The sequence below is a fragment of the Parasteatoda tepidariorum genome, chromosome 10 (assembly GCF_982258835.1).
Source record: "Parasteatoda tepidariorum strain Cologne lab strain chromosome 10, Ptep-v5.0, whole genome shotgun sequence".
Taxonomy (NCBI): Eukaryota; Metazoa; Arthropoda; class Arachnida; order Araneae; family Theridiidae; genus Parasteatoda; species Parasteatoda tepidariorum.
Genome location: NC_141764.1, coordinates 103,825,009 through 103,842,143, shown reverse-complemented (window position 1 = coordinate 103,842,143; position 17,135 = coordinate 103,825,009). Strand labels below are relative to the sequence as shown.

The window sequence follows — 17,135 nt, the reverse complement described above, 5'->3', positions numbered from 1 at the left end:
CAAGTTGTATTGTATACTCTAAAATTGAAATAATTTTCTCCTTCTATATCTTAAAATCGTAAACGACGCTACTGTTTCTCGCATTCTATTTCATATTTTGTTTTCATGAGCAAAAACTATATGACTTAAACTTGAAACTGTGAATAGAGTGGGAAAATGGACAAAGGGTACATTGGACGGAAAAAATGCAAAAATTCGGGTAATTGTGCGAGAATTATTAAAAGTTAAACTTGCAGTGAAAAATAACACGCAGTCTTTTGTCCACAGGAATGTAGCTAATCTGTTAAAATTTGATTTGCTGACAGCGCTAAATTTTTATGAGCCTCAAACATTTTTCTTTACAAGTTCTAATTTTTTAAATGTTACGGCAATTTTAGTGCTATTTTCATGATGCGATTTCTCATCTCTGTCATCTATTTCTAAGTCACATAATTCTCCAGTAATCGAATTATAAAAAAACGTCTTCTTTAAAATTCAAATTCTCGGGAACTATTCTGCTGATTTCGCTCAAATTCTGTATTTGCCATGTAAAATTGCATTCTTTAGAAAGTTATAAGAAACTGTATACCTGACAACTCGAGGGGTAATGCCTGCCGATTCCACGTGGTGACCGCTGGATACCTCTCACTGGGTAACTAAATGGCAGGCAAACAATATGATGAGCACATGTAAAGCTTTTGATACGGCATCATCCGTCGCGCCGGTCAACAAGGAATGCGTTCAGGAATTAGGCAGAGGTTCCTGTTTGAAAAGTTCTCTACCGTCTCCAGTAGCACTTGGTAAGTCCTCAGGTGAGCCCAGTGCTAATATCACTGCTTTGCCGCCTACTTCGAGAGCTGGTTAGGCGTTCAAAGTCACTGACCCTTCCTCTGTAGGAGTCTCTGATCCCCAGAGGCACTCGGGGGACAGTGTGTCTGACGCCACTGGAATGTCCCCCAAGAGCTGGAGAAAGAAGTTGAGGGAAATGAGGACCACTGAAGCGAGTGGCGGAGCTAAGAGATCAAGGTCTTCTGATGCAACGCCCTTACCCAATGTGCCAACCCATAAACGAAAGAAGCTCAGAGAGGATGCTGTTCCTGGGAGGAAAGCCCAATCCAGGGAAGTGGTTCCCCCTAGTTGGGATGCCGAGCTGGAGGAAGGGGGATCCAAATGGGGGCCTCCAATCTGGAGTTTCTTTTGCTTGTGCTGTCAAGTCGACCAAGATAGCTATTGTACGGAAGGACTTTACTTCGGACAAGCTTTCTCTGAGAGATTTAAAAAACATCCTTAAGGAGATCTTAGCGCAGACTGACGCCATTCCCGGTGGCAGAAGAATGAATGAGATCTACAGCAACAACCTTCTAAGAGGAGCGTTGGTATTACAGTGTAATGAGTACACGATAGAGTGGATTCGAGGACACTTTAATGACGGATACTTGGACGACCTCATGCTTAAAGTTTTATGCGCTGAGGAGTTACCCCAGCCAGTGAAGTTCGCCTTTAAGACCAGAGAACAATTCTCTGATCAGATCATCTTTTTGTGGAATCGTCAGAGACTAAACCCAGGGTTGAAGTTTATGAGGTGGAGGGTTATGCAGAGTGCTGAGGGACCGGGCACCTCTAGATGGATCTTTGAGGTGGAGCCTGATGACTTGGAAGATGTTGTGAGGGCCAACTTTTGTGCACTCACTGGTGTGGATCATGGTGTCTTCAAGATTATCCACGATCCTAACAAGAAAACGGCAGCAAAGGCTCCAACAACATCGGATGTCCTCTCTGTCGAACCTGATGACCAGGAGGAAATGGATCAGGAGGATGAAACTTGGAAGGCTAATTCCCATGATTCCAAGGAAAGTTCAATTGGAGCTCTTGATTTTTCAGAACTAGGGTTAAGCTCCGAGTCAGACGTAACCCTACGACCTGACTCACTAACTTCTATGCTTGGTGTCGACGTAGCAATAGAGCTGTTAAGGGAAGATCTATCTTCTAATGTTAACCAAGATAGGTAGGTGCCATTCTGGTTTCACTCATATTGCTAACCAATTGTGGCAAACAATCAAGGTTAGTCAGATTGATCTCTATCATAGCATTGCTGCCTCTAGCCTTATGGCTAAAAGCTTAAATGATGGAGAACTTGATATTGCTCTTATACAAGAGCCCTGGATCCGCAAGGGTAGAATTATGGGTCTCAACGTTAAAGGTTTCAATATTTTTTATGATACCCGTTGTGACCTTCCCAGGACCTGCATAGTGGCTAGGTCTAATCTAAATGCCCTTAATCTTGTCAACTTTCTTAACAGGGATTTAGTTGCAGTAAAGCTAAAATTTTATGACAATGAGACAATTTCTGACTTTGTCATAGTTTCAGCTTATCTCCCCTATGAGGAGAAGGACCCATTGTCTGATATTACTAGGGCTTTAATTGGCCACGGTAGTTCAAGCTGTAGAATCATCTTCGGCTGTGATGCAAATGCTCACCACACAGTGTGGGGTAGCAGTGATTGTAACCAGCGGGGAGATTTACTTATGGAATCTATCTTATTTTCTAATTTGTATGTCCTTTATAAAGGCAATGAACCTTTGTTACAAGCAACGAAGTCATTGACCTTACTTTATGCTTCTCTATTTCTATAGATTACGTTACTGATTGGAAGGTATCTGCGGCAGTTACTGCTTCAGATCACGAACTAATCACTTTTTCTATTAAAGGTCTCTCAGGACTGAAGGTCATAAGGAAGAACCCCAGAACAGTTGATTGGGGTTCCTTTAGAGAAGTTCTGGAGAGGAGCATGGGGAGCTTCTCTGGTAAGTACAATAATGTAAATGATGTGGAGTGGACTGTTGACCAAGTGCAACAGATCATACTCGATTCATATCATATTTCATGTCTACTAGCTCCCCAAGGCGAGTTCCTTGGTGGTCTTCTGAGCTTAGTAAATTACGTAAGAAATGTAGGAAGCTATTTAACAGAGCAAAGAAATCTGGAGAATGGCAGTCCCACCGAAACGCTCTAACTGCCTATCAGAGCTATCAGACGCTCTAACAAAGCTATCAGAGCATCTAAACGTCGCTCTTGGCAGACTTTCTGCGATGGTATCAACGCTACTTCTGCCACCGCAAAGATTGCAAAAATTCTTACAAAAGACTTTAATTACAATTTAAATGCAATCCGTCTTACAAACGGAAGATACAGTGAATCAGGGGAAGAGGCTCTTAGAGAACTACTTGAAGCTCGCTTTCCTGGATCCAATCCTGTAGAGAATGAACATCTTCATGTCAATCCTACAACTACTGTAGTAAGTATGACTGGGAGGTCGCCAAGATGGTGGTCTCCTATGAAAAGGTTATGTTGGCTATCAAATCGTTTAAGCCCTACAAGTCTCCAGGAATGGATGATATCATACCAATAATGCTTATTCAGGGGGTGAACATACTAGCCCCTATTCTATGTAGGATTTTCCGATCCTGTATAGCATTTGGGTATATACCTTATTCTTGGAGGAATACCAGGGTAATTTTCATACCACAACCCGATAAGGAAAATTACTTTGAGGCTAAATCATTCAGATCAATTAGCCTCCCTTCCTGTCTGTTGAAAGCTATCGAAAAGCTAATTGACAGCTACTTTAGAGACACTGTGCTGATGGATAAGCCACCGTCCTCCACACAGCATGCTTATCTACCAGGCAAGTCAACGGACACTGCTCTATATGAGCTCTCCTTCCTGCTTGAGAAAACTATCTCAGATAGGCAAGTTGCTCTTGCGGTATTTATTGACATTAAAGGTGCGTTTGATGAAGTCCCTGTTGAGACAATCATCAATGCACTTGGAAAGAGAGGCATAAATTCAATAATTACCAGGTGTATAGTCAATTTTCTATCCTCTAGGCATGTTTGTTTCTATTTATTGGGTGCAAGCATGAGAGTGCATGCAACCTCAGGATGCCCTCAGGGAGAAGTTTTGTTTCCTATCCTATGGTGTATGGTAATGGACTCATTGTTAGTTAGGTTACCTGATCTTGGCATTACCTGTATCGGGTATGCTGATGACGGTGTTATTCTTGTCAGAAGCAAGCATGGTAAAGCAGTCTCTGATATCATGAATGATGCACTTCTAGAAGTAGCTAGATGGTGCTCTGACTGTCTGTGAATCTGTCAATCCGTCCAAGATAAGTTATGTAGCCTTAACAAAAAAAAGGCATCTTGATCTAGGTAATGTATACTACCTGAACTATAAATTGGAACTCACGGAGATAGTTAAGTTTCTCGGGGTTTATTTTCACTCCAAACTTAATTGGGGTTATCATCTTGAATACGGTATCAGTAGGGCCACGAAGATTTTTTGGTCCTGCAGAAATGCTATTGGTAGAACCTGGGGATTATCCCCCAAAATAGTTTACTGGATATTCTCAATGATTATTTGTCCTATTATCACATATGACGTAATCGTCTGATGGTCAAAGACTTGATTGAACTCCACAAGGTCTAATCTTGATAGACTATAAGGAATGGTCTGTGTAGCCCGGTCAGGCTGTCTTAGGACCACTCCCACAGCTGCTCTTGAGAGCTTACTTGGGCTTCTTCCATTGAACTTGAAGCTCAGACAGGCATAAAGCGTCTTATGTACCTTGGCCTATGGAAAGAGTATTCCAAACGCTTGTCATGGGGTTATCTTGTTTCACAAGTGATGGACATACCATTATGCCTCCTTCATCATGCCTAGTGATTATATGCCACTAAGATATGCTTTTCATAACCCTTTCGAGATCCATTTTCCTACAAGAGATGAATCGTTTAATTCTCCTCCGTAGCTTAAAGGCAAATGTCTAATATGGTACACCGATGGTTCAAAGATTGGTCCTAAATCAGGAGCAGGAATTTATTGCTCCAATGATGGTACCAAACTTCACTTTCCCTTAGGAAACTATGCTACTTTTTTCAGGCTGAAGTCTATGCCATTATCTGGTGCTGCACGATATGCTTAGACATGGGATATCAAAATATGATTTTCCGCATCTGTTCTGACAGTCAGACTGCTCTCCTATCACTGTCAAAGTGTAAATTCACCTCTTTGCTAGGGTGAAAATGCTTCTCGGTCCTTTGTGACCTATCTACTCATAACTGGGTATCCCTGCATTGGGTACCTGGACATATGGGTATTGGTGGAAATGAGCTAGCTGATGAAGCAGCTCGACCTGGCTCTAATGCAATTTTCCAGGGGCCTCAACCTGCACTAGGCATTTCTCCCACCTCATTTAGGGCATCCATATTCAAGCAAGTTGTACGGCAAAATTGCCCATGAGCAATGGCGCGTTGCTGACGGTCAGGGACAAGGTAAGGAGCTGAATCATGACTGTGTACATCAAAAGGAGATTTTAAGGCTTAATAGAAACAGTTTAAGGAAGATCATTGGTCTTCTTTCCGGACATTGCATCCTCAGGAGACACCTATACATAAGGGGAATTAAATCCAATTCTCTTTGTCGAGGTTGTCATCTTGAAGAAGAAACATCACGACATATACTTTGTGATTATGAGGTCTATTCTGCTCAAAGATTTGAGCATTTAGGACAGCATTGCGTCAAAACCTGAGAACTGCAAGATGTTCCTGTAAGATGCTTGCTGAATTTTATTTCAGCTATAGGGCTTTCATGCTAATCATGATTTAGGGTTTGGGTACAATAGACCTCTGGTCGATGTTCCCTGCTCCTTGGAGCTGCCCAACCTCTACTCAAAGTCTAATACCTGACAATTCAGAATTTTTTTTTACCGTTATTAAAAAGAATACGAAATAATAATCAATAGCTACTAAGAGTTATTTTTTGCATATCTATAAACGATAATCTTTGCATAAACGAATTTTGTAATTCTGTACAAACTTTTTTCGATACTCAAATAAATTTTCGAGATATGGTGAAATACGTAAAAAGTATAATTAACATTAAAGCGTCTAAAATTTGGCCTGCTCTCCGGAACAAACTATTGGGACAGTATATCCCTGATTGCGACTACCCCTTAAATTGTAGGAACCAGAAATCCTAATAAAGAAAAAAAACGTATGTTTATTCAGAGAAAGTACGTTTTTGTATCTGATTTTGTAACTTGAAATATTGTACTAGTTTTGTAACTTAAAATATTGTCAATCATTAAGATTGAGTCCTAGAACGTGAAGACTTGGTCATCTGATCAAAAGTTATTCCGGATGGTCGAGCTATTATTTGCGCATAGAACGTGATATTTTAGTGAAGTTGAGAAAATTTAGCTCTAAAATTAATGGATACTTAATCCTGTAAACACGTGTCATTAATAACGGAAATAAAAAGCTTCCAGGTTATAAAAAGCTTCCAGGAAATAAAAAGTTACCTGGTTACAATTGCAGACGTCCTTCACAGATTATTCTGATTCATTTAAAATGATTTTTAATAAAACCAAGGTAATTATATAAATTCAGAAATAATTTGACTGTTGTCTAAATTGGGAATATTTAAAAAACACAACTACTTCCACTTAGTAGGAATAACATTTACCATGACGCAATGCTAAATTCTATGCCACTATCCACATAAATGCCACTATCCACATAAATCAATTATTAATCAAAAATCGAATATCAATTACTTTTCTTTATAATGCAATAAAATCTGGCAAGCAGCTATTTAAACGATCAAACACTTCGTTTGTTTATTTGTGGCTTGAAGTTTGGCTCGCAGAAAATTCCGTTCATGGGTTAAATTTAGTAGGAATAACACAACCTGTGACGTAAGCTATAGTATACCCAATTGAGCAAAATACATTTTTATAAAATAGCAACTCATTCATCATATTAAATTATTATTGTTTCTAATATTGGTATTTTGAGATCTGATTAAATACACAAAAAAAAATTTAGGAGTGGTGATAGTGAGTAAAATCTTTCCAGAATTCAGTTCACATCCATAAAAATAATATTTGCGGAAGGATATTAGCAAGAAGTTTTCTAAGGAAGCTTATTTTTTTTCACATTTAGGCTAACCATTAACACGTTGCTATTATGTGTTCCTCCGCTTCAATCCTGTTCTAAATAATCAGGCCCAATTAAACTCCTTATTTTAAATCTTTTGATCTATTTTAAATTTTAATCTATTTTTTGCGATTTGCACTGTCCAAAAATGCCTAAACTGTCAATTATATTCCTTGATGAAGCACTATCTTCAATCCAGTAATTTGGAGGGATGACTGCTGAAATTGTGTTACGTGGGCTAGGATAGAATTTGATTTTGCATTGGCTATGGAATTAAAAAAATCTTTGTTTTATCATGTAATCATTGTTAGTGTAGTGTCCAACCAATAACAACATAGCCTACAGCTTTTGGTGTTCGCCACCTTGATATATATATATATATATATATATATATATATATATATATATATATATATATATATATATATATATATATATATATATATATATATATATATATATATATATATATATATATATATATATATATATATATATATATATATATATATATATATATATATATATATATATATATATATATATATATATATATATATATATATATATATATATATATATATATATATATATATATATATATATATATATATATATATATATATATATATATATATATATATATATATATATATATATATATATATATATATATATATATATATATATATATATATATATATATATATATATATATATATATATATATATATATATATATATATATATATATATATATACAGGGTGTTCCAAAATTATCTTTACAACTTCAAAAATTCATAACTTCAAACATGAACAAGATATTTATATTCTGTCTTTTGCATGTATTACTGCACCTAATAAAGTTTTTTTTTCAATAGGCTAAAAAGTTATAAGTGAGGATGTGGACACCACAACAGAAAGCTCAATGCGTCTCATGGTTCATAGAGACGAAATCAGATACACAGGTTCAACGGAACTTCAGGACAAATTTCCAAAGGGACCCACCAGCCAGACCTTCCATCCGTGCATAGCACACAAGCTTCATGAGCACCGGATCAGTATTGCATAAAAGTGGAGCCGGACGACCCAGCACAAGTTCAAAAAATGTGGAGCGAATACGGCCATGAGACGCATTGAGCTTTCTGTTGTGGTGTCCGCATCCTCACTTAAAACTTTTCAGCCTATTGAAAAAAAAAACTTCATTAGTTGCAGTAATACATGCAAAAGACAGAATATAAATATCTTGTTTATGTTCGAAGTTATGAATTTTTGAAGTTGTAAAGTTAATTTTGGAACACCCTGTATATATATATATATATATATATATATATATATTACAATTTTATTACATTTTTACTAATTTTTTCTCATAGATGGCAGCACTAATATTTTACATAAAAAAAAAATTTCTTCTTCTTCGATCAAATATATATATATTTTTTAATTTTATATATATTTTTTAACCTAAACCTCGTTTTAATTCACGCCGGTAAGTTTGATTTCTTTTCGCATTTTTCATTCATTTCATGATTTTTTACAGCATAAGGTTTTTTGCGATATCGACACATAAAAAGAATAACTTTTATCTTAGGATAATCATTCTTTATTCAGAAATATCGCATTTATAGCAATATATGTGTCTTGATAACGACTATTTGCTTTTACCATTCTTGTTTCTCTACAATTTAGTTTTTTATTTTTCATGTTTTTCATGTTAATTTGTGTTTATATATATATATATATATATATATATATATATATATATATATATATATATATATATATATATATATATATATATATATATATATATATATATATATATATATATATATATATATATATATATATACACCAAAGAGCCATTACATTATGTATGACTACCCTCCATCTATAACAATGGGCTCCCCCAGGAACAATGTTTTCATGGGGCACATTAGGACCCATAATCCTCATAGAACTATCCCTGACGTCTGTAAGCTACTTACACATAGTTTGAGACCAGGTTCACCCATTCATGGCAACAGTTTACCCTGCGGGGGATGGTTTTTACCAACAGGATAATGCACCATATCATAAGAGTCAAATCGTCGAGGAACATTTCAGTGACTTTCAAGTCTTATCTTGGCCCCCAAATTCACCTGACCTTAATCCAATAGAGCATTTGTGGTCCTACTTGGAAAACCAAATTTGTGCTGACACGCTACCCCTCGCAATGTGAGGGAATTGCAGGACCAGTTGGAGAGCGCTTGGTACCAGATACCTCAGACTACCTATCAGCACCTTGTGGAATCAATGCCCCGGTAGATGCTAGCTGTTTTGAGGGCTAAAGGTGGTCCTACATGTTATTAGCAGGGTGGTCATAACGTAATGGCTCTTCGGTGTATATGTAACGGTGATATAGAGAGTGAAAAAAATTGGTTAATGAAATTAGAATTGGAGGAAGGGTTAAAGAATTAAAAAAAATATTTAAGTACAGTTGTGTTGCCATTCGTTTTGTTTAGTATTAAAGTGTGTAGATGTCGCACAAGAGATTACTTTGAAAAGTGATCAAACCGGTGTCCAAAGGCAATTAGTTTTTAAGATCCAACAACGGATTTAATTTTAAATAGTTGAGAAAAAGTAACCGAATTTATTCAGATTTTTATTCTTGAAAGAAAATTTTTTACGACCTATTTTTAATGCAGATAAACAAATAAAAAATCTTCTATTTCAAAAAGAAAGTTACCTGAGAAGAGGTTTGCTTTGGATGCTGACTGCTGGAACTGCATCTCCATGTATTTTGGCATCAAAATGAAATATCCGATCACGCCATTCACTCGGAATATTCCACCCAACTGATGGAATATCAAGATCGGATTTCGAATCAGTCGCAATATAGCATTGCCCATATCTGAAAATTGCAGTATTTCAAGATGAATTTTTATTAACAAAACACAAACAATTAAAAAAAATACGCAGAGGCTTGATTAAAATTAAAAGCCTTTGCAGCATCCATGAATTACACTCTCTTTTTACGATACGGGTTTTACTTCAGGGTAAACAATAACATATCTATAAAATAAAATATTAAAATAAACATATTTTTTTCTAAAGAAAATTTTAACTTATCAAATCTGATATCTTTTGTTTTAAAAAAATGAGCAATGTTGTTATACACTGATTTTAAAATTTTATCATCATCTGTGTCTATTGAGAAACGGAATTTTAAATTTACCAGTTTTATTTGATAATTTATCATTATTTTACCAGTCAGTGATTGCTTGACTATCAGAATGAATTTCAGTTGGAGCATTTATGAATTGTTTACAGTTAATTTCGCGTAGCATGTTTATAATTCTTCTAAATTCTCTTGTTACTTCAGCAATAGAAAATAGTTCGCATGTTGACAATCCTACAATTCCTTGTTTTCTGTTTTTTCACAAGATTAGAGAATTACCTAACATAATCGCACACTGTGCTAATGATTCACCTCTTTTGCCATCTCCTCAGCTTACATATAGCCTACCTTTTAAAAATCCTAATTGTTTATCATAAAACAAAACATAATCCTTATAACAACTCATCTAAATAAATAAACTTATCACAAAAGAAATATCAGGAAGCGTTCTGTTTGCCAAAATGAAAGTTCACCGAAACTTTCTTGATAATTTCTCTTATTGACTTAATTTGTTGGATTAAAGTATCTACCCTCACCATTAATTATAAGATGATTAGTTTTATTACATTTTTAGATCATAATTGTTAAGTAATGGTTCAGTTTAAAACAAACTGATTTCATTTTCATCTTTCAAAACTTCTGTGCCTAACAATTTAGACTTTTCAATTGTTCCATTTGATTACTTAAGTTCATATTACCCATCCTCATATAATTTAGAATTTGCTGGAAAATATTGCAAAGCCATCGAAGTAAAAACAAATAGCTAAAACACCGGTTTCATCAATTTTAGCAAACACGCAATTGTCAGATGCAAGTTGGATGAGGCCGAGCTTCTTCTGTTCACTTTTCAATTTAATATTCCAATTTCTACCAGACTGGACACTAAATCAGTCTGAAAATGGGTATTTATGAACTATGATCCATTTTGAATTAAATGATTTTATCACTTGGTGGCTATTTAATGCCCAAGCAACCATCAAGTTCTGATTAAACTTAGAATACTTATTAGGCTACTTTGGTTACATATTATTTGAAACATTTTATGGCAGAGATGCAAGCCTTGCATCGAGAAGAAGGTATGGTTAAAACTACCAGAATATGGTAAAATTTACCATGTTTCTGGCTCAAGGGGAACACCAAAAAGCTCGGTAATTTTTAAGGGTAATGAATTTGATAAAATTAGCATTAAAATATGGTTTTATAAAATGTGATAAAATTTGGTAAGTGTGGTAAAATTCCATATTTTTATCATAATACCTTAGAATATGGCATAAAAAACATTCATTCTGTTAAGTTTACATTTCTTTTTACTGAATTTGGGGAAATAAGAACGATAATTTTGAAAACCAAAATTTCTGGTAACCCGTTACTAAATGAACGGAAAAATTACCAGATGAATGATTAAGTACCGTATATTTCTGGCTTTATTACCCAGGATTATGTTTTCTTTTTAATTGAACAATTATGGAGTCTTTTTACTAGCAAAGAAAATGCTATTAAGTTTATTTTTTCATTATTATTTAGAATTAGTTATTATTAAGAAAATTCTATTAAGTTTTTTTTGTGTATAGTAATTTGAAAAAAAAAACAAGTTTTAATGCATACGAAAAATAATGATAGTGAGAAGCTCTTATATATGATTTGGTTTTAAAATGTCAAAGCAAGTAATCTTTAATACGAATGAAAGCGTGAATAATTTTGTTCGAAATAAATAAAAAAAAATTATTTTAAAAATTTTTTGACTTTTTCAAAAATGTTTCGTTGAGTATCCTGAATCATTTTTATAGGCTCACAATTCTATTGCTTACTATAGCACGAAACATGCAGTTATGAAATTTTCAAACAGTGTGTCGCTAGAAAAATTTTTTTGAATCCGTAATTTTCTGAAACAAATAGATTTATAAATCTGACATTTACATCAATCAAATTGGAGAGATAACATATGATTCATTAAGACTTCGAAATGTATTTTATTTTCAATTTATTGTTTCAAGTGCTTATTGATTGAAATGTTAATTGTTCATTTAATCTAAATTTTTGAAGTTCTATTGCTTCTTTGTTCTATTTCCAGTTCCCTTGTGATGCAGTGAATTGTCTAATTCATATGGATTCATTTCATAATAAAGCCATATGAAACACGCACAGGTATTATTCTCCTATATTGTAAGACTATTAATCAAGAATCTATCATATCAAGTTTAGGAATATGTGTAACTCCATTGTTGTAGAACGTTAATATCAATAAGAATCAAATGTCTCCTCCCTTATTTAACATGACAAAGTTTTGGTTTACAATATGTGCAGAAACACAACTAATTATTAGCATATTCAAACTAAATATTACTATAGTAAAACTAAAAATGTCCTACTTTTTAGAATACCAGTCTTAGCTTTTGAATCTTGCTTTTGTGGGAGAGGTTTTGGAACTTTCACTCCTGGAAATCTTCTCGGGAAAAGCCACATGGGTAGGGAGAAAAGCAACATGAGCAATCCAATGATGATATAGCCAAGCCACCATGCTCCGATCCAACGCGGGTCATCAGTGCCATAACCGGGATCATCTACTCAGAAAAACTAATATCAAACTATCACAACATAAAAATTTACACGATTTCAACGACGTTTTTATCTTACAAAATACTAAAATTATGGTATTGCAAAGCCTGTACAGTCATTTTTTTCTTTCCTTTTTTAAAAATATTTATATAAATAATTAACACTGTGTGTCAAAATAAAATAAGAATAGCTATTAAATAAAAGGGGCAATGGATATTTAAAACCAAAAACTGCAGTTTTTATTCGTCCATTTTGAACACTTTTCACAACACATCCCTGGCAATATTTTTAGTAGTTTTAAAAAAAAACTAAAATTAGTTTTAAGGTTATATCAAAAATAAAATTTTTTAATTGTTGATTATTTAAGACTCCTGCGAATGAGAGTTAATTCATTTATTAGATTTTTACCTAAATACTATGTTTTTAAGTATTTACAACTTCACATTATGATTCACAGTATTATTCAACTGTGTATTTGAGTTTGACATTCGTAACTATACTAATTTACAATGTAAACATGGAGAGAATTAACTATAAAAATATTTTTGAAAAGGAATAGCACTTCAACTATATTTGTTCTAAGAATTAAAAATTAAATTAAGATAATACTTTAATTTAATTTGAAACTTAAATAGACTGGATAGCTACAAAAACAATTTTAATTTGATTTCTTAATTTTAGTAAGCCAAATAAATACTCTTAAAATAAAACAAAGCACATAGTATCAAGTATCTGAAAGACGTTTTATAAATTGATGTGCAAGAAATATTTTGGTGAAGCAAAAACTATCAAAATCAACATGAAAAATAAAATTCGTCAACGAGACTTTCCCTATTGATGCTCATAAAGAAGTTAACTTTTTTATTTACTCGTTGTTTTACCCTTTCTATTTACACTAGTTTATTGGGTTCATTAAATATTGCTGGTAAAAACAAACTATTTATCGCTTATCTAGTTCCTACTATTAAAATTCACTAAAGCCTTAACACTCACTGATGCTAAGAGAGATTTGTGAGTTCTAGATAGGATTTCCTTTGATTTGGATTTGAATCAAATTAAAATATTTTTTATATTCAGAGCTTTCTCACAACTGATTTCAGATCTTATTTTGAGTTCTAATGCAGTAAATCCTCCCTCATAATTATTTTGCAATATTACGTTCAGATGATATATATGATAGATATGACAACATCTTTGGCTGTTGACATAAGGATAATTGTTTTCAGGTTTGTATCCCGTCCCCTAAAGAGAACTTGGCTTTACATTCTTTTGGAGTGTTATGGTTATTTTCTCTAGGCGAGTAACTGATAAAAAGGTTGCTATATAACCTGCTATGAAGAAGGAATTTTTCTAACAGTAAGGATAAAGATGGAACTGCGTGCTCATTATGTGAAAATTATGTCTCAAAAGGAGAAACTTCTGTTGTTCTCTGTCAAGAGCAAAAAGGAGCGATTTTGATTGACTACCATTTCACGAGTAACAAGTCTCGCGAATCAATAGGGATTAATGAAGTGTTTCTTTTACTTCAAATAAACACTAGAATGAAATAAAATTTCAACTATCAGAACAATGTTTTTAAACATTGAAAATATTAGGATTTTGAAGCAGGACTCAAATAAAAGTTTTTTTTAAAAAAAGACATTCTAATTCCTTTTCAAATGTATATATAGAATTATATAATTTATGTTTCATAACATAATATTTCTTTTAATATAATCATAAAAATACCGACAATTTTACTTGCGTATAACGACCATTTGCGGACATTTTGATCTCAATACGAAACCGATAGTAAATATTTGATTTTTAGGTTTACTATCATTATAAATAGTAAGTTTGGTTACAATAAATTTAGTAGGTTTTTAAGGTCCTGTATTTTAATATATTAAAAACAAGAATAATGAATCATGAAACTAAGAGATTAATATCATCATGAAACAGTTATGAATCCCTGTAGAAGATTTGAAATAAACGTTCTTCGCAAAATTTCTACGAAATAGGTTTTAGGAACGACGAAAAATTTTGCTTCGTTTCGTAACATTAACGGCGTTCACTGCTTAAAAAGCGATGCTGATTTTTTTGAATAAACAATATGACAATCTCAATTCGACACGTTGACAAAGTTTAAAATAAATAACTTTCGGCAGATTAGCAATGACTTCCAATCTTCCTTTTTAAAAACTTATTTATTAAAATGCTTATGGGCCAATCCATTTGTTTCATGAAACGTGTCTGCGCCTCAACTGACGGAATTAAAGAAAAAACTTTTTTTTCGGGAAGATTTTCAGGGTTAGCAACTGTGTTTTCAACTACTTAATGGTACTACTCAAGATCTGAACATTGCTATTGGTTTACATCACTAAGTAGGATGTGAAAAATGGTTAACTATTTCGATATATATACATCGATTAAAAAAAGTGGAAATAGAGGCATTCCATATTTTTAAAATCTATCCAGTAATTTCAAAGAATTGATCTTCCCCAACTCTGAGAAGGAAATGAATTGGAAAAATTAAAATAGGGTACAAATTATTTAAAATGGAAGTATCTGGAGATACATCAAACTGAAAAAATAAATAAAAAAGGAATAAAAATGTTTCAATGTTCTTTCTTCGAGAAAACTTTAGAAGGAAAAAAAATTGAAACCTGTCTGTTTCTATGCTCTTAATCTGATGGATCTGGAGATTGTCATTTTAAACAGTATTGATTCCTTTTCATTTTCTCGGTTACAGTGAGCTCTGCGAAACAATAGGATTACTTTTTTTTCCATCTGGAAAACTTAATTCTGTCATAAAAATAGATCTTCATTCATAAGATTTCAAAATTGCCCTCGATCCAACCACAGAGGGTGGAGATGGACGACCAAATTTTCTACACCCATTAGATTTTTTTAATAAACTATTTAACGCATATTTCTCGAGATATTTGACCCTTTCCAAACGTTTTTACACCTTATGTAACAATAATGTTTGACCCTTTATTAGAATTTTTAAGGAAAAGTGTGTGATTTTTGTAGCTTCGTCAAATAGTGCAGCAACGAGACAAATTCCTATATCCCGTAAAGAAATGTCAATAAATGTGAGTTGTGATATTTCTTTTCTACAAAGAGACGGATTCATTCGTTTCACAATGACAGGTTAACCAAGATGCGCACTTCTATCTTCCTAAGATTCATCAAACCATTCAAATGATCTGAAGTTCAACAACCTGACCGAATTTCAATTCAAATTTATCAGGCTTATTTTTTCATGTCTGTAATAAATTTTGAACATCGAATTTTGAAGTTTAAGTTTCTTCTACAATCGCAAATAAGATCTTTAAATCAACTCTAGTGTGAAATGCTCGAATACAATTAAAACATACATTATACAGCGGGCAAACAAAATAATGGGAAGACCTCTACTAATACATTTTTTCATATTTCTTAAGAAATACTTAAGGAAACATTTTATAACTTTCTCATATATATCAATGAAGTTTAAAACTTTTAATAGTTTAAGGAACTGACAATAAATTACAAACGAAAAATAATGTTTTTGAACACCCTATGCTAAAAAGGTAGCAATATGTTTCTAACTTGTAACAATTATTTTAGCAATTATGTGCAATAAGACAAAACTTATTAATTCTTGCTTAAATATCACTTTCATAAAAAAGAAATTTTTTCTGTTACGTTTCTTGCCATAACTTTAAAAATGTTCCGGGGAAAATTTTGAAACTTTTAAGAGTAATTTGAAATAAATTTAAAAAATTTTTGCTTAAAATTTGAGAAAAATTTGTTCAGAATTGCATAAGATATGAGTATTTAAATTAGTTGTTTTATACAGCACACGCATGGTAAGAAAAAACAAACATTTTTCTTCATAATTTTGTTCGTAATTTATTTTAAATTCCTTGAAAATTTTGTTTAATTTTATTGAATATTTTTAAATGTATAGCAAAAAAAAGTGAGAAAAAAATTAGTTTTTTATAAAAATGCCTAAAGGTTCACGAAATTTTGTCAACTTATTGCATATAATTTAAATGCTCGTTACATAAGTTACAAATTGATTACATAGGATGTTCAGAAATACTATTTTCCGTTTGTAATTCATTGTCGGTCCCTCTAACCTCAAAAAGCTTTACACTTCATTGATATGTGGGAGAAATCGTATTATTTAAACACTTCTTAATTTATAAAATTATTCTTTAAGTATTTCGTGAGAAATATGAGAAGATGCGTTAGCATAGAAGTTTTACCATTATTTTGTCCACCACTGTATGTATAACACAGCAGAAAAATATTACATGACTGAAAATCCATGAGATCGAAATGAAAAATTTGTAAAGCCTGTTCACACATAAATGTGAAATAAGAGGGAAATTTAATCTACTATAAATAAAAAAGAAACCATATTTAATTTAAGTAATTTTATTTTAGTGAGATTTGCATAGACTTG

At 32.9% G+C, this 17,135-nt stretch overlaps 1 protein-coding gene across 3 annotated transcripts in view; it reads right to left on the bottom strand.

The window, feature by feature from the left end:
- LOC107441394 (solute carrier organic anion transporter family member 74D) overlaps positions 1-17,135 on the bottom strand; it is a 43,421-nt gene that overhangs the window by 13,191 nt on the left and 13,095 nt on the right. For all 3 annotated transcript variants that reach the window (XM_071184365.2, XM_087153557.1, XM_087153558.1), the window contains exons 3-4: positions 12,511-12,702; positions 9,710-9,874 (exon numbers count right to left, since the gene is read on the bottom strand). In XM_071184365.2, coding sequence (XP_071040466.2) covers positions 9,710-9,874; positions 12,511-12,702 — 357 coding nt within the window. The remainder of the gene's footprint in view (positions 1-9,709; positions 9,875-12,510; positions 12,703-17,135) is intronic.